The sequence below is a fragment of the Mugil cephalus genome, chromosome 19 (assembly GCF_022458985.1).
Source record: "Mugil cephalus isolate CIBA_MC_2020 chromosome 19, CIBA_Mcephalus_1.1, whole genome shotgun sequence".
Taxonomy (NCBI): Eukaryota; Metazoa; Chordata; class Actinopteri; order Mugiliformes; family Mugilidae; genus Mugil; species Mugil cephalus.
Genome location: NC_061788.1, coordinates 14,682,122 through 14,701,642, shown reverse-complemented (window position 1 = coordinate 14,701,642; position 19,521 = coordinate 14,682,122). Strand labels below are relative to the sequence as shown.

Below are 19,521 nucleotides of genomic sequence, written 5' to 3'. Positions count from 1 at the left end.
TTTGATGAAAGTGCGCTTTGGAAGTGGTGTGGTTTCGAAAACAGGGATGTGGTTCCCGGTATCTCCCTTGCACCGTGACTGGCCACAGGGCGCACAGCCCTGACATTATATATCGGTATCAACGCAACGGAATGCATGTGCAATGCACAGAGAAGCGGTGGGGCTGGTAGCTTGCAATATGCCAGTGTGGACCCGCAAATAAATTTTGCCCTGAGGCCCCTAAAGGCTGCAATCTGGCCATGCTTTGTTGATTCACATCTTCAGACCCCACTGTCAGAACATGGAGTTGTTGCTGCTGCTGCTGCCAATAGAGATCAAGATCAACTGTTATATCCAGGTCAGAAGTACACAACATATATATATATATTTACCAGCTACAGCCACTTCACATTGACAAGTGATTCATGTAGTGATTAGCCTCTACTTTATGTCTCAACCCCAGCCTCCACGACTCTCAGATTACGCACGGGTGCGCGGGATTCGGTCGTGTCAAAGTGGGCTGCGAAAGGCGCTGAACTCCCCCTCCTCTTTCCAACCTCCCCTCCCCTCCTTCCTTCCCCCGAGTCCTTTGGGCCAACCGCACATGCACTCGCGCTGTGTGCGTCAACGAGCGGTCTCCTCTGCTCGGGACAAAACCTCACGCAGCTGCTTTCATTTCCCACTGCTGGAGACTGCGCGATGAGGAGCGGACCTCGCGCGTCACGCTGCTGGGATATTACCCTCTGACGGACTCGACGTAAAGCCAAGAATACGCAATTACTTTCCTCCGATTGCTGCCGCTTATGTGATAATTGTAAGTGGCGTTTTACGACAAAAAGACAAACAAACTTGTGAATCAAGAAACGCCTCAGCCGACACCGGCTTTAATGTGTTTTATGTGTTTGCGCTCAACAGTGAGGTAGACTTAATATTATTTTTTTTGGAGGTATTTTCTCGGCGTGTGATTTATCCGGTGGATGCGGCCGTCGGGGTTCGATGTCTGAGCCCTGCAGGATCAGCCTGTCATAGGGCATCATGGTTTCTGCGCTTCTTCCTCGCGAGTGGACGAGGAATATTTCTCCTGAGATGCTGCTGCTGGTGCCGATATTGTGCTTCTTACCTCTGACTGGAGCGGCTCCTTCTGTGACTACCGAGCAGCTGGACATGGGGGTGGTAAGTTTTCCGCCTTTTTTTTTTTTTTTTTTTTTTTTTGTTTGCACGGGGTTATGAAGTTTTGCCACCACTTTGGGAGACGAAAGAGTGGGAAGTTTTGTTACAGTGAAAACGGAATGTAGCGGCGCGTTTTCTCCCAACTCTTGAGTCCACTTTTGGATGGAGGCAAACGCCGTCCTCACCATCTGAATTGCAACACCTCGCAGCAGCATCACGTTGTAGACTGTGTGTCTTATGAAAAAAAAAAAAAGGAGTCCGCTCTCCAACGCTGGAGTCGGAGTATATGCGTTTGCCTTGGCAGAATATCGACCTTCTGTGTCGCTTGCTGACATAGTGCATACCCTGCACTGAGGAAGGGACTCATTTCCAGCACAATGACAACCTATAAGCCACAAGACGTTAATTCCCTTTTCTGGGTCATGGCTCTAGATGACCTCTCGAATATGTCACCTAATGCCAAGTTTGAGCAATGAGCAGGTTTTAAGACATGGATATGATGGAGCAGCACATCCTGAGCCAATTAAATAATGTCACTGCTATCACACCAGGTTTCTGATCATGTATTATACTTTGTGACCATCAGCAGAACACTATATTAACACACAATTGAGCTGATTTGTTAGTTTTTAGCGCTTATTTGTTGTGATGATTGACGTGAAAGTATGGAGTTAGTATATTATTGTATGCTTTTGTTTGGTGTGTGGATGTTTAATGAGCTGTAGTATCTTTGTTGATCATTAGTCATTCTTGGGATGACGTTCTAATTAATTCTTTATATTAGAAAGCAACACAACTGTCTCATTAGGCTGTAGCGCCTCTCAGCTAATGTGAGAAAAGTCAGTGCCATTCATCCAACCTGGGTCTCCTTGCATCTGCCTACTTCTGCCTTGTATGTCTTGTTTTGGCTTTGCAGAAGATTGAGCTTTTTTTTTCTCTGCTCAAAGACACTGCAAAGGTGTTTGTGGTGCTGGACCAACTCCACATATTTCCTGGTGGATACAACCATTCATCTCCTAGGTCTTTAATTACATAAATCCGCAAATGTGAATTTTCATTCCATTCCACAGATTTGAGGAAAAGCGTCACATGGTCCTGGGTTGGACTTTGGTTGCTCTGAGAAGATCACTTCTGTACAAAGTAGCAGTTACGGCATTTTAGATTATTTTTCATCAAGAAATGTGCTTCAGTATTGTTCTTGTGCTTGAAGTTCAACGTGTTGGTTGCGTGGATGTGGATGATCTGTAGTTGGGAAATCTATCCTTCCAGCTGTCTGTCCTGTCTCATCCCTAATCAAGCTACAGTATCTTTGAACATTTGAGGGAAACCTTGGCCTCTTATACATCATCTGTTTCTCAACTCATATAAAACTCACCTCTGTTTTCTTCTTTTGAGGAAATCCACGCTAGTTGTTGAGCCTTCCTTATTTGTGTTTAGGTTGACTTTCCAGTATTTCATCCTCTGCAACTAGTTCGTATGAGATCCAATAATTGACCACTGTTCTCATTATGGCTGCAACAACACAATCAATGGTGTTGATTGCCTAAATAAGTCGATTTGTGCTTCGACATGTTGCCAATATGTTCCCACTTCCGGGTATAATGAAGATGCGATGTGATTCAAAAAGTCTGGTACCAATTGTCAGAAGCCAACATACATAAAATAACGGTCTACCAGTGGAGCTGAACTGTTACAGACGAGCATCCCAACAGAGAGTATCTGACCTCAGACCAACAACAGTGTTCAGATTTTGACTATTACACGGCTGGTTGGTGGTCAAAGCCTGGGTGTTGTCGATATGTTTCAGACAAGCGCTCAACACAGATCCTCTACAGATCTGCAGATGCTAATGGCTAGCTTGGCAACATTGCTTCGGAGTGCATTTATAAGTTGTAAGCAGTTTGTTGATTAGCATTTGCACTGATCAGCCACAACATTATGGCGACAGGAAAAGTAAATAATATCGACCATGTTGTTGCAGGACGCTGCCGGTGAACTTATGGGCCTGGCATTCATATGGATGTCACTCAGGCCACGTTCACACAAATCTAATTTTTGGGTGAAATCGCATAAGTCTCACATGTTTTGGCCAACCTTCATGACAGATCCGGATTTTACTGTGACTGAAACCACACCTTTTTGAATCCAGGTCCCATGGGTGAAAAAGACAAATAGAGTGTGTGGTTTCTTTTTTTCATTCATGTGGACGTCTAATACGAACCCCACCCCTCGCCCCTCTAGCCCCTGAAGTGTCATAACAAAACAACAACAATGGCTTGTGACAGTGGTGCATCAGATATTGACCCTTGTTGAGTGATTGGGGCAATATATACTGTGAAATCACTACGATGAGATAAAAAGGATTACGGATTATAATCTGGACTGTATGTTTGTATACGACGCGCTGGGTTGATGTGCATACTCCGCCTCTTCATCTTGTTTTTTTGGCTCAATTCTGTAGGTGAAACAGCACCACGCATAGGCCTGAGATATGTACTACAGCCTCTCTACAATTACGTGTGGTTTTGCAATCGATCCATCTTTACAGAAAAATTCTCAAAACCAAGGAAAACTGGAGAAAAGTAGATCGTTTTGGTATGTGTTAACGTGGCTTCACACATGTACTACCCACCTATACCAGACCAGGCACCCCAACCCCATAGCAATCCTTGATGGCAGCAGTCATCCCCAGCAGGATGCAGCCTGACACAGACACACATATAAAAACAGTTTAAGGACAACTCAAAAAACATGAAAAACAGCACGAGGTGTTGACCTGGCCTCCAAATTCACTAGATCTGAAACTAATCAAGTATCTGTTGGATGAGTCCCAAAGTCCCCCACTAACAACATTCTGTTGCAGACACCACAGGACACACTAAGAAGGACCATGTCCATTCTCTGATGAGCTACAACTGTTTTGGAGGCACAGGGAGACCCACACGATATTAGGAAGATGGTCATAAACATATATTTACATACATATATATTTACATATACATGTATTTATTTGAGTTTAATCTCGTTCTTTAGAAACCTTTTGAGCAATAAATACAGGATGGGTGATGTCTAAGCACCCTCTAGTGTTTTGAAGTTTCTGGGACAGCTTATCCTCTAGCTGTCATGCCAGTCTGTCCCAGGACTAACACAGAAAGACAAACAATCTGTCCAATTTAGAAGGACCGATTAACCTAACAAGTATGTCTTTGGACTGGATGAAGCTGGAGTACCCTCAGAAAACCCACACAGGCACAGGGAGAACAAGCAAACCCTACACAGAAAGGCCCCAGCTGGTCCAACCCAGAACCTTCTTGCATCGATTAGTCATCCAAGTACCTTCTTGATTAATACGTTGTTTTTCATGAAATACTGAAGAAATTCTCAGAACTCAAGGTAACATCTTCAAATCTGTTGTTTTTTCCAATTAACATTGCAAACCTGAATAAAAAAATTTGCTTGAAAAGATGGCAATTTTCTCTCCGCTAAAGTATTGATTAAAGGATTTTTGGCATCCCTACCTTAGACTCAGCGACAGCGTTGCATGGTTGTGATAATTGGCCTTCTAAACAAAGCGGAGACAGATTTATTACTGGTTTGACTGTAGAAGGATCATGGAGTCAGGCGAGCAGGCAGGCGTGCACATGAGCGCCCTTGTCCCATGTGACTGGCTGATTGACTTTTAAGTGGGATTTCTCTTATATTGATGCAGTAGCTCTCAGCTGTGGAGAGCAGGTGGATAATTGGTTGTTCAGGGTTTGAGTAGCTTCTTGCATCTCACCCCAGTTGTGTCCATAGCTGCCATACATCTGGGATTAGTTCACAAACACAGCTATCTACCCACAGAACCGTGTCCTGATCTCCAGCTCTGCTGCTCCACAGTCCCATTACACTTCAGAGCCATCTCTTGGCTTTTAGTCGAGCTTGAGCGCTGACTGTATCCATCTCCTTCTGTAACTACTGTACACAGTGGCCATAATTAACTGCGCCGCAAACTAAAGCACAGCTCCGAGGCATCCAGTTTCCAGCTTAGCTGCTATCTAGCCCAGCACATCACTGCAGAGCACCAATTTGCAATTTCAGCATTTGAGGGAACAGCTACACAACTGCTACAATGTAATCCACACTATGTTTCCTGCTCATGCTATCATTTTACTCCTGTTGGCCGTTTTACGCTCTAGTACAGAGTGACTGAGTTCCAGGGATGGTACTGTACTTGTCACAGCAGCTGTCTTAATATAGAGTGAAGTCACCCACCGATAAAGGCAACTTAATTACTACGCCGAAGAAACTTTGAAAAATGTCTTTGTTGTATTTAATCTCTTTCGGTGCATAAAATTTTATTCACGTCATTTGTTTTTAATGTGTTGCAAGACGTAAAAACCAAACGAGTGTGTGCTTTGTGTCTGATGGGACAACCACTCCCTGCCAGTGTGCATTTAAATCTCATTTTACTTCTTAATGTCTTCAATGAGAATACCATCTGGTCCTGTCCACTGAGCAGAAACGGAAAAAAGAAAAACGAAAAGTCTGGTAGACGCCACCCTCCTCCACCCACTCCTTCTTCTCTTTCCCTGCTCGACCTCATAATACTGAATTCACATGCAACAAGCCTCCACGGCACCGCTGCCACCGCTCCTCGTTAGCTCTGTCTTTGCCTCTCAAGAGGGCACATTTCACCAGTATCATATTATGTACCCTCAGTGTTTCAGTCTCCTTCCTTCAATTTTCTTCCTCAAAGTCAGATAGGGGGCTCTCTTTCTGCCAGCACATCACGGTTCTTCTGATTGCACCTAGAGGCCCAGGGATACGGTGGGATTTAAGAAAAAAATTGGAGAAAGTGAAGGACGGACATGGCCATGAAAGGAAAGCTCACAGGAGACAGTGACTGTCTTCAACAGCTGTGGCACAAACTGCTTGTTAATTGTCTTTACAGCCACATTACACTGGACTATTGAGATACTTTTAGCGGCTTTGTCCCACTTTCATTATGCTGTGTGACCTCTCCGTTTGTAGCACTCATGCTTATACCAAGGGCAAGGACGCTTTCCACATGATGTCAAGTGTGAGATTACTACACAGTGGGACAGAACTGATCATCGTGTGATAACTGACAGAGCGCACCAGAGACAGTTCAGTGTGTCATATATGGCACATTCTCAGTTTTTCAGGAAGATGGAGAAATCAACCAGTCCTTCGCTTTGCTCCTATCCGATCTGTCATCGCGGCTTTGCTAAGTGTAAAAGTTCCCCTGGGACTTTCGAGTTTCCGAGGAGACTGTCAGGGTTTATAATATCCTTAGAGCCAATTCAACAAGGATCTTAACCTTGCTCTTTACTGGCTGCTGCCGTGCTGTGACATGGTGGTGTGGGAGTAAAGTGTGGCAGCTTCTGCGTGATGTACTCTGCCAGTGACAACACTTGTTAAATTTGGATGAATCCATGCTTGAATCTTGATATTATTGACTGGAAGGCTTGTTGATGATTAAATGAAAAGCGTTCTGGTCTGGTCAAAGTGGTGAGTCCCTGTCTGCTGCCAGTCTCACAAACATAGACTATGAGCGTCTCCCAGATTCAACTAATCAGACAGATACTCAGAGTTGACTTGGGCTTTACCAGACTTATTTTTGTAAATCAAGATTTTTCTGTTTCAACACTAAAATTCCAAGCTGACCACACAACCACATCAAAACACTTTGCTCTGTTCTCTCCAGCAGAAAATGGAAGAAATGAACAGTTACAAGGATATTTTACTGGAAGATTTTGGCAAAGAATGCATCAAAACCAGCCTCCGGGGCTTTGAGGATGTACACTTGAGAGTTGCCATGTTGTGGGACTTTGTGCAATCGTAAAAAAAAAAAAAAAAAAAAAAAAACTGAACTTCTGCGACTCTATGAGTCTAAGCTGCAAGCAATTGGCATCTTGTGTTTCTTTCCCAACGAAAAGTGTCCATTTGTAGATCTGTCTATTTTTGTTTGATTTAACAGTAGTACCAGATTTAATACTGTGGACAAGAGAGTGCTGTTTTCCATGACAGAGCTGCACGCGATGGTCTCCTTCTATTGACGCGAACTGACTTCATTACTTGTGCAGGCCCACTCCAGGGCTCCCCATATAGAAAACCTCAAATCAACTCCATGTGGACAGTTCTATTTTAACTCCAGGGGCCCCGCCTTCCTTCTTGTCTTCAACCAGATCAAGGTTCTTGGTTGCCATTGCTATTCAAAGGGCCGCCTGGATCTTGTAATTACAGTGGTTTCTGGTGTTGTGCTGGCTCGTATGCAAGAACCTAAAATAATGTATAGCCCTGCCAGCTGAACTGCCAATAGACTGCTTTAATGGCATGATCAAGAAAACCCAAAAGCACCAACAAAGCTACTCTCAAACTGCTTGCAGAAATTGGCAGAATTATAATAAATGTGGTTTTGCGTGTGCGCTTGTTCTTCTTGTTTGTGAGTTGCTATAAAATGTCTTTGTGCATGATTGTGTGTGTGTGTGTGTGTGTGTGTGTGTTAGTCACTACCACGCTGGTAATCTCAGTTTGTTTCTACATAGGAGCTGTCATTTCTTAACAAGTGGAGCAGATGATTGAAAAAAAGCGAGAGAGACTGGATGAAGATGATTGCTTATCGTCTTTGTGGCCAATTTCAAGAGCGTTATGTGTTCATGATCCAATTTCTCTGAAGGTCCAAGTGAAATGAAGAGAATTACAAGCAGACCAAGAGAGACTGAGTGGGTGGCGCGGATAAGCTGCATCTCCATCCGACCATCTTTAGCAATTAAACTTATTTTTTCTTGTCCAATGTTGATACTCAACTTCCTATCAAGTGAATGTAATGACACACTAACTGTCTGCAGAATTTCAAGTGGCACTCTTGATTTTGTGAATTACAGTTTATCTGACTGTATGAATTGCGGCCTGGCTTAATTCTGCATTTGGGTTCATGTTAAGACTAGGGCTGTGCACTTTTGGTCCTCCATTTAAAAATAGAGTCACACGCACGTGCGTACTTGCTCCTCGTGTATTTCTGCACATGCACACATACTGTAGTCATGCCAGTTGCCAACATTCCTCTGCTAAAGCTAGAGAAACCTCTTTGTGAGGATCACTATAGTAACACATAGCTACTATTTCATAGCTTTATGAAGTGTGTACAAGGTCAGCACATAAATACACCCATAAGTATGCATTTCCTCCTACAACTTTAAAAGGCTGTTGGAAGATGGAATCATTCTCTAGTACCTTCAGAAATTATTATGTGCATTATGTGTTTTGACTGACTGTTACAAAATTAATAAAAATACCAATGTGCTTGCTATTTTTTTTCCTTGTTTTCCGTAAACGTTCACATATGACTTAGGCAATTATGCTATTGCGCTAGTGATATCCTAAGGACTGAAAGATATTCTACAACCTACATGTCACACTGGTTCCACATATTTCTGACAGAAAATGTCATAATTATGTCTGTTATGTCTGTTCCATGTTTTTAGGTTCTTGTTACAAGTTTCTTAAGTGTCTTGGTTTCCTGTTCCTCCCGTGTTTCCCTTTGGTTGCTTATTGGTTTTTCTTGTGTGCTCCACCCTCATTAGTTTCACATGTGTCTCGTCATCCCACTACCCATGTGTATATCCTTCGGGGATGAATAAAGTAATCTATCTATCTATATGGGTGTTTTTGTCCCCATGTTTTCGTATCCATGCTTGTTGTCACCTTGCCATGTTTTGATTATCCTGCCTTGTCTGCAGCGCCATTTGTTTAGTGTTTATTAAATACTTTTTTGTTTGAATGACTTGGGTCCTACCTCAAAACCAACCTCCCAGACAGAAAATATATCATCTATCTATATATATCATTTCATTGGTTGTAGTTTGTATTCAGAGATTTAAAGCTATCCCCAACTCACGTCTAGCATCGCTACAGTCCTGACCAAGTTGTGACTAGAGATAACAAAATTCCCCCCTTTTACATCGCACGAAAAACCGTTGTCGACCCATGTCAACCTCGTTTTTTTGACCCTGTTCGAATGATCCAGCAGTCCACCTGGGATTTTATCGGCTCAACTGGACTTTGATGTGAACAGGAATGCCGCGTCGACCCTCTAATTTACACGATGACATTGATGTACCTTCCTGTCACGTTCAGATTTTGTCACTGGACGGCCTGTTAGACTGTGTTATTGTAGAAGCTCCAGGCCTGCGAGCAGCTGAAAAACAGAGCAAAGTTTTGGTTTACTCCCATAAGAGACAAATGTATTGTTACACGATCGTTAATGGAAGCGCATAGGTGAATGAGCTCTCTGCAATATTTGGGAATTCGCACTGGGGAATCTTGATGTGAACTGCGCATGCCCAGCTGTGTTTATATACAGCTTGCATAGCGATATGGCAAACTTTTTTCTCGATCAAGGCAGCGCACTGGCAAGACTGTGAGATCCCCGAGATGCTATGCATCCGAGGAGAAGAGTAGATTCGGTGTACTTAAACGTGTAATGATGACGCTGTCGACAGGCATGCAGTTCTCACAGTGGGAGGTCAGACTTGTCTGACTTGTCAAAATTCTTGTCTGATAGTTAAGACATTTTGTAAAAATGGATTGACTTACAAATATATGAAGCAACTCGCATTTACCATCGCGCACAAATGTTCCAAAATGCGCAGAAATCACCACAGACAGATTAGCGCACGGAAGCAAACAAGTTGAAGTCTGAGTGTGTGGTAGCTAAGAGCTATCAGGTTGCTCTATCTGTGTGGGAGTGTGCAACTTTCGGGCCTTCTCTTTTATCCTCTCTGTCAAAGAACACTGACCAAGCTTCATTCGGTCCTTGTGTCTGTTGGGCTTTGGCTCAGTGTCATGCCACATTACCACCCACAGAGAGAAGAACTTCAAAGAAGGTTTGGGAGCTTTTCCCCCTCCGTGGAGCCACTGAAATGTATGCCTTTTAAATGAAGCTCCAGTTACATGGGGCCGTTCTAATTGGCTCCATCAGTTTGTTTATCTTTAATCGCTTGCTGACATTTTTAAGTCATCTTTCTCCTTTGCTTCCCCTCCTCTCCCAACGGTCTGATAACTACAATTTTTCCCCCTACTTTTTGTGCAGCAAAAAAGTAGCGTCCTTTCATCAGCTTGAAATATCCTCTGTCTCCTGCTATGACATGCAGGTTAATTTGTGCTCTCTAGTTTAGGGCTACCATTAATACAACTTCTTACTGAAATGTGCTCACGATGACTAAATGCAGAGATTATAGGACTTAAATAACACTGACACTGGTGCATCTTTTTGGCCTCTCAGAAATCGAGGTAAGTTACTGCTGGCGGATATTAAGCACAATTTGCCCTTGGCAGACAAGATCCTCTTACAAACCAGAGATTAATGGTCTTAGCAAAGAGGTTACCGCACTCCCTGAAAAGAAATGTTTTTCAAATCATTATATAAGCCATTGTTTACATCATTCTGCCCAACATTAGAATTAGCAGGATTTCTGTGTTTTGACCTAGTTTTTCTGTGCATGCATCGTTAGAAGTGATTGTAAAACCACACTGTAAAAAAACAACAAAAAAACTGATGAGTCAGATTTGTTGAGGGAATGTGAACTAAACTATTGCGGACCATGAAAATGTGCTGCTCTGACCTCACGTCCTCCCTGAAACCTTTATTCGTTTCCATGGAGAAAGAGCCCTTCTCCTCTGAACTTCGTGTTTTCCAATTCATGGCGTACCTACTTTCTTCTCTTATTTCTCTCTTATTCATCAGTCTCCTTTCACGTTTCTGCATTTTTTTTCACTCAATGAGCCTTCGTTTTTGACTTCCCACTCTGCTAAACACCACATGACGACTACTGTGTAGCTCCCACTCGTGCCACCGAAACTAGGCACATACTCCATTTCATGGCTTCGTGAAGAGTGTCCAAGGTCAGTCCATAAATACATCCTTAAGTATGCGTTCCCTCCTACAGCATTAAACTTTAAAAGCCTTTAAAGAATGGACTTAGTGTCCAGTACCATGAACAAACAGCACTAATATGTGCACCACCATTTTTGGATATCCTGAGGGGTGAAAGATATTCTACAATCTACACGCGACACTGATTCCATGTGTTTCTGACAGGAAAATTGCTGCATAATGGATGTTAAAGAAAGACGGATTTATCAAACTTAAGATATGTTTCATTTTCCAAGCAGTGGATAAGATTGACACATGCCCACTGATCCATCTGCAGCCCCATATGCATTAACGATCACGTTTCTATCATACTAAGCATTAAGGCTTTTAACGGTCAATTTTGACCTTGTCAGGGTCCCGCAGACACTTACATTTGCCCATTTAGAAACTGACTGTTCAGTTGCTGCCTATTTTATAACATGCATTGTCAGGAACAAGCCACTGGAACAAGATAGTCGGACTTATTTACTTTACCCATCAGTGGTTTTAATCTTATGGCTGATTATTGCATGTTTCCTTTTCTCTCTCTACCTCTCTGTATTTCCTCTGCTTCCTCTCAACATCCATGTATCCTGGAGGAGGATATGAGGAAGGTAAAGAGACAAACAGGAGTCGAGTTTCAGCTTTCTTTACAACCAGCTGTTCCTAAGACAGGGATTAAATGATTCACTTACAGTCGCATTTTAATCCTCGTTGTCACGCTGTCACACGTACAAACATGCAAATAGGGACAGATTTTCTTCCCAAGTGTCTAGAGCATGGCATTCATATCTCAGGCTGAATGGGGACTGGGTGTCAAAATAAGCACATCCATCATAATGTGCTTCGTGCTTTCAACAAGTAAGACTTGTGTCCCATTATATGCGCATTGTGTCTGCAGCAGAGCAAAATACTTCCTGAAGTGAAGTGATTGAGCGTTTCAGCAGGGTTGCGCGTGTGCCATCTGCTTGCAAAATAGTGGGGTGGAATCTTTTATTGCACGCCTTCTTTTCCTCCATTTTACGTCTTTCCTCTTCACCGCAAATAATCCAATGTGGAGCGTTGTTTTTATAAATCAGCTCTAATTCAATCAACTCCTCAGGCAGCACATCAGTGGAACAGTAACGAAATCCTGTAAATTTCCATTGATTATTAAAATGACAATGACACTTGAGGAAATGAGGACCACAAGATGTATACAAAACTTAACATGGATATGGATGGTTTGAGATGAGGCTCGTGCTATGTTTGGCTTGTGATAAGCAAAAGGAACACTGGTCCACATGGACATTTGCACAAATAGCGTTCATTCCTACTAATCCTTTGATTATTTGTTGTCCACAAAGGGAATAGAAGAGATTACATATACTGTATAATTTTTTAACACCTACAACTTATGGAAGCTTTGTCACATATTCTTTCACAATATTGTGATTATATGCACCAGCTCCATTGCGGATTACTCGAAATCATTATATAATATAGGCACAAATGATGCTAAATATAACAAATGGGCCAGATAGTTTGACTGTGGGTCTTTTAAGCAACATAAGGCGTATTGTTTGTTTATTCATGGATTTTCGCTGAAGAAGTCAGTGGTTTAAACAGGATTCATGTGGATTTAATGTTCCCACGCATCTTAAATTTTTTTTTCTTCCTTCTGCATAAAGATTGATCTCCTCTGATTTCAGCTAAAGTCATACTCTTGGGAAAAATGCAACTGAAAATATGTATCTACATGAGGAGAAAATCTGAAGAAATATAGATGAGCTGTGAACTATGTATGCACTGTTGCAGATAATAATAAAAATAATACCAAATAAAGTTTATTCTGATCATCAGAAATCTGTTTATAATACACATAAATGCTTAACTTACAGCTCTTTTAATGTAACTAAGATCACAAGATCTCAATAACAGAACAAATTTGCCCTCAGTCTACAGTTTTGAAATTCTACCCAATGTGAAATAACGCTGCATCACACGGAGAAACTTCACACAGTATTCCTCGCTCTAATCTCAAACTCCGTCATTTAAAAAATAAATGAAACTGATTGAGGTGCATTATCTTCTAATCCAAATGAGGAAGAAAAAACGGCATTTTTCAAGAACCTGTTGTAACAAACAGTCTGAATGAATGTGAGTGACAAAATGAAGTCATTCTCTCAACTCTTCAGGTAGAACTAGGGATGAGATTTCATCTGTCGGTTCAGATATTTGTGAACAACTGTATGTTAGCTAACGGTAACCTCACGGGATGCGATGTTTACCATTTAGTGATGGCACAGTCAGCTGTTCGCTCACTCGTAGCCCGCTTCTCTCAGTGGCTACTTTGAAACTGTTCATGTAGTTGCTGGAGACATGTACCACCCACCTAGACAAGACCAGACACCCCCACCCCATAACAATGACACTCCTTGATGGCAGCAGCCATCCCCAGCAGGATGCAGCCTGACACGCACACACACACACACACACACACACACACTCACACACAGACAAACGGTTTGTTGATCTGCCTCCAAATTCTCTAGATAGTGACCCATAGGACCCAAAGGCCCCCACTAACAACATCCTGTTACCAGACACCACAGGACACCCTCAGTGGACCCGTGTCCATTCTCTTATGAGTCATGACTGTTTTGGAGGCACAAGCGAGACCTACACAATATTGGGAAGGTAGTCATAATGTTATGCCTGATCGGTGTATAGAGAGAACTATGCAGTAGCTTTTAGGTTTTTGTTGGTCTGATAGATAAAATACTCTTATGGAGCTTTCATGGCGACGCAGCATCATCCAGCTTGCTGTTTTTTAACTAAGGGTTTGGTCACCAAGTCACCACCTCACTACTACTTCATTCATTTCATTTCTGCCTGTTGCAGCACTTTATACACGTCGGGTTGTCTGCAGCAAATGAAAAGCATTCTGCAGTCTGTTTCCTTTCTTTCAATTAGATATTGCACAGATTTATCTAATTTATTCCTGTAATGAAATATATTTTGAGGCTCTTAAATGAATGAATACCTTGATTGAGACACTGAATAATAAAACTAAAAGTAACATCAGTCCCAATTTGAGATCATATTTGCATTTATTAGATGCTCAGATTGGACAGTTAATGAAAGTTGACGGAAAATCGACTCTTTGTGAGTCACTGAAGTTTGAGCTCTTTAAAACGCTTGCAAATTTCAAAATGTTACGTAAACTCCGAACAGACGTATTCGTGCAAAGAGAAGCCGAGCAAGGTCGCGCTCAGTTTCAAGCAGTCAGGGGAAAGGTGAGCAAGGGAAATGCATTAAAGTAGATGGATGATTCCTCTGCCCGGACTAATTCTCATTCTTGCACCGCCTGGCGATCCAGCCTCAATTTTCTGTTCGATTAAATGTGTCATTCAGGCTGCATGTCACCCCCGATTTCCCTCTCTTTCTATCTGCCCATACTTCTCCGCCTTTGATCTTATCTGTTTGCACAAATGAGGCTAAATCCTTCATCTCTGCAGTAAATTGTGTTTACACCCAGGATATGCCTTTGGAATGGTTTCAGGAGCTCCTCAGTCAAACACACTTCAGCAAGCTTTCATTCCTTGGATCTACATCATCCCAGTGTAATACTTTGAGCAAACCATCTCTTGGAATAAGATGGTGATATAAAACGGGAAGCTGCTATATAAAACTGTTTTGAGTGATGATAGCATCTCTGCGGCCGCTCCAAAGTTCAGTAGAAAGGAAATGTCCTCACTGGAGAGCAACATCAGAAGATGATGATTTTTTTATTTTTTTTTTTGATGGTAGATATATTGTCACTGTTTTTTTTTATTTCTTTTAGTTGAAAAAGATATTTTCAATAAGACATGATAAAGATTAAGATCTCTGTGTAGTTAAAGCTGCTCCTTAATTAAAATCTTTGTGGAATATTTTTTTTGTTAGATGTTGTTCTGGTCTTAATCTTCACTCAGAGACTGTGATTCTAACCAGATCCTGCTGCTCAGTGGCGACGTCTGGAATACAGACACCGCGATATTAAAATGAAGTTTGTTTGAAACTTTTAGATTTTTTTGGTGACACTGTGGAAACAAAAGAGAGGTGCTACAGTGCTTATACACCGATCAGGCATGATGTAAGACCACCTTCTGAGTGTGTCCTGTGGTATCTGGCAACACAGTGTTGTTAGTGGGGGACTTTGGGTCGTATAGGTCGAGGGGAGGAGTCTCTGAGTGTGTGTCTGTGTCAGGCTGCATCCTGTTGGAGATGACTGCTGCAATCAAGGAGTGTCATTGCTATGGGGCTAGTCTAGGTGGGTGGCACATGTCTAGTAACATCCACACTTGTGACACTGTGTTGTCACAAAATGGACAGTGTTTTTTTTTACTTCGCCTGTCAGTGATCATAATGTTACGCCTGACTGGTTGACGTCAACTACCCACTAATGCTGCAGAAGGAGCACATGAAGTGCTCGACCACTACTGTAGTTCCTCTGGTGGTACCAGTAAATTTAGCTTAATATCAGAGGTCACAGAATTCTGGGGATGTGATTGTATTGAATTTGGGACTTTTAGTTTGGTTTTCCTTGTTTCCTGTTTTATTTTGAAATGGTCCCTGAGCCTGTGTGTTTCAGTCAGTTATACTTCCTGTCTTTAGCCCTATTCTCACGGGACTCATACCTGGAGACCTCTACTAATTTGTAATAATATGTCCATACGTCACGTATACTAACCTGCATCTCCTAACACAGAGACACACTGCGTACTAATCCAGTGAGAATCGGCATCTCTGTGATTTGGGTTCTTTTTGAGTTGATTCACAGTTTTTTTTTCCCTGCCTCTTTTCACTGCAGGATTATTAATTAATTAAGTTTTGACAGCTGTTATGGTGCAAAGTCAAGGGTTCGCTGCATGGCGTGCGGGATGGAAAAAAACAAAAACATGCTCAAAACCCTTTGGAGAAAGAAATTGAATCATTTTAATGTGTTGTATTTTATTCAAGTGGTTCATTGATGTGTTCTCCACATCGGTAAAGGTGGAGTTGATTTAAATACTGCTGGGTAGTTTGTAAATTGCCCCCTGGGATCAATACAGTCTCAAGTGCATTTTTGTTTTTAAAAATGATTAATCCAAATGTGCAAAGTAACTAAGGCTGTCTGACAGTGCAGAGGCGTGGAAGGCATGGTATTAACTCTGACGTGTGGTGGATCGGTGGAACATAGCAGAGACATAACCGGGGATGATGTCAAACTGTGGAGCTGAGTCAAACAGTCTCCTGTTTGAATGCGCCACATGAAACTCAGACGTAGGGAGATCACATCTAAATCACATGAAAACTAATCCCATTCCCCCCTGTGATTGTTTGCTCCTCCCTAATTGGTAGCCTCCCTAATTTAGCCGCCTCTCCGTATTAGTTCTCAGAGTGTATCTCGTCCCGCTGTCCTTGATTTACCATTTGTCCTGACCTCATATGCCAGCGTTTGTTCCTCGAAGTTTTCACCGTGCTTTTACTTGTATTTTCTTGCATTTGTTCTCTTGTTTTCTCCCTTGTGAGTATTTGCTTCTTTTTTTTTTGCCTTCATAGTAAGTCTTCGTTAAACTAAACTTTTTCATTACATCCGCCATTGCTTCCTGGTGTGTGTCTGCGTTTAGGTCGCACCTCCCTGCTACACACATTGCGACAAGGGGGGGCGGCAAGACAAAATATTGTAGTTTTAATAAACAGATCAGGCACCTTTATGCAGCGTGAGTCTGTGAACAGCAGGGTACGGGGGAAAGGAGGTGGTTACCTCTCTGAGAAGCTGGAGGTGTACAACCTGTCGCCTGCAGCTATTCACCTCTCTGAAATATTTCACACGCGTCTGTTGTCAAAAAATGACTGTTGTTCAACGATAGCAGAAACCTAAGAGAACACACTGCATTTACGCTGACAATGAAGGGAACTTTGCAAGTTAAAGGCTTTTAATGTGAAGTTGCAGCAGTAGAAAGTGTTCAGTTTGCATTAGCACCAGTACATAAACTTAAGAGTAACTTTATATAACTTCACCACAGCCAGTTCATAATAATATAAATGTATGAATAGTGTTAATGCTTATCGGTGACATAGCAGACATCTATTATTTATCCGAATGAAAATCCATTATGTGACTTTGGTGCCTCCCTTGCCGCGTCTTTATTTGATTGTGACAGGTTATTTGACTTATTCTCAAAATTGTTTAAAACTCCACTTTTCTTCCAACATTATCCCCCTCTCCATCTGCAATTGGACTTGTCAGTCTGGTCCCATACCAGCTCTTTACTTTACGGTTCCTGCAAGAGGTGAAGCAATGGAGAGATTCGTAATGGCAGTTTTATGTCATTCAAAGTCTCCCAAGTGGTGAAATGCGTGTAAAATGGTTACGTCTTCATATTATAATGCTCGGGAATAAAACTTTTTAATGGTGCCTGCAGAGAACTGTTGGGGCTTGCCGCATTAATAGCTCCCTGCCTTTGTGTGTTGTTCGACTCTCTCATCCTGTGCATGAAATTGAACCTTTTCTGCATTTTATATCTTCTAATGAGCTACAACAGAAGTCTGTAAGTTTTGACATCTATGGTAAAAGCACCTAATGAGAGGAGTCATCTTTAATTGGCATTAATTAGCGAGCTCACAAGATGTATCTTAAAACGTTTAATACCAACGGCGCTCAAATAAACTCACCCTTTCTCCTACTCGAGCTACGCAACCTTTAAAAAGACCAAAAGTTCAGCCACTGATCTCACCTCAACTTTAAGGTATTAAGGAACAATATAAACACTATAATGGACTGTGCTACTTTGCAGCCCTCTGAGAGTCAGTGGGGTTGTCTCCCAGTGGCTCATTTCCTGCCAGCGAGGGTGAAGACGATAGGATGCTCACCAGGGCTGAACAGAGAGGCATTGTGGGAGAGAGGAGGCCACATGCAAAAACGATTCTGCTTAGGGAGACGTTTTTGTGGTGATGCCATTGTGACAGAAATCAGTCAGTGCATTTACATGTGCAGCTTTATAGAGCTATGCTCTAAATTATGCTTTCTGAATGCAGCCCTTATAATATAATACAGCCCCCTTTCCGGTTGACTTATTACATCATGTAATAAATAGCTGGAGACCGGCAATTCAAACAACAACAACATGATAGTACAGCTTTTTTAATCTCATACGTAATATGCGAGCTACTTATGACGCAGATAAAAAGTTTACCTTCTTCTTCTGCAACTGATGTAGGTGCCAGATCTACTCTGAAGAGTATCCGGCGCTTCCAGATATTGACGCTGCGTTTTATAATTGGTTGGACAACAGGAAGAAGCAGAAGCAGAAGAGAAGTTATCAATTTTAGCCTATGGTTTTAGTTGTTAGCGGTTGTGCTTTTATTCTGTTTCGCTCTTTTATTTTTTTCAGTATAAAACTTCCTAAATCTTTTTGCGCCTACTATACAAATTAATGGATTGAACTCGAATTATTTTGTAATTTTATTACTTTATTTTTTATGAATAAAGTATATTTTATGTGTTTTGTGAAAAAATAAAAAGTATATGTAAAAAACTTCATCAAGCTATCACTATTACAAACATATTGCGAAAAATAAATTAAAGGTGTGATGTCTAACCATGAACCGATCTCGCAGTCCAAGCTGAGTATAGCCAAACGTAGCCAAACATATAGTTGACGTCATCAGGAAACAGCGGATACTTACCTGAGCAGTTCTGGTGCCTACACCGGCTTTCTTGGAGTTTTTTGTTGTGGGGTCATACACCTGCGCAGTGGTTGTGGAGCATGTGCACACGCAATGTCTAGTTTAACTCTGATTAAGGCGTATACATGAAAATTGATTTCCAGTTGAATTATCTGGGTGTCTTAGTCGGATAAGGAGAACTCTGATATTATTCGGAGTAACATGCATTTAAGTTGTCCTGTTAGAGTTGGATTAAAGCAATATTTAGTTTTTTCATGTGCATGTAAACATACTGACTATATGTGTTTGTCCCAACTGGCAGCTGTACAATACAGTCCAGCTTACTGTAGGTAATAATAAATCAGGTAGACTGTTTGTTTTTAAGAATATGGATTCTAATATTTTTCAAGCACGGCATGCAGTAGTTTGTGATTGCTAGCTCGCCAGAGTCAGGCAGCGCTCACACTGTGACAGACAACCTTTTTTTTTTTTTTTTTTTTTTTTACAGTTGAGCAGTTGCAAAGGGTTTCAATTAAAGTCAAGGGGAGTTGATTGAATGTTTGCAGAGTTTGGTGCAAGACTGGAAATGCCCTGTGCTCTGTGTCGGCACTGCGCTGGCTAAATTTAAAAACACCAGAAAGTGCATGGACCGTGTTACCAGGTCACTGATACAACAACCTTAATCTACACAGAGACGCTTGAACAACAAGCAACTCCTCAACCCACTTCTTCTGCTTTCTTTTTTGGACACGAAACAAATAAAACTGCACACCACAGCC

General features: G+C 41.8%; 1 protein-coding gene across 2 annotated transcripts in view; it reads left to right on the top strand.

Moving 5' to 3' along the window:
- Nucleotides 1–610: 610 nt before the first annotated feature.
- LOC124996197 (matrix metalloproteinase-17-like) overlaps nucleotides 611–19,521 on the top strand; it is a 72,250-nt gene continuing 53,339 nt past the window's right edge. The window contains exons 1-2 of one of the 2 annotated variants that reach the window (XM_047568986.1): nucleotides 611–793; nucleotides 926–1,152. In XM_047568986.1, the coding sequence (XP_047424942.1) occupies nucleotides 1,015–1,152 (138 nt within the window). In that variant the 5' untranslated portion in view covers nucleotides 611–793; nucleotides 926–1,014. Of the gene's footprint in view, nucleotides 1,153–19,521 lie in introns of both variants that reach the window. The other variant, XM_047568985.1, reaches the window with a different exon arrangement.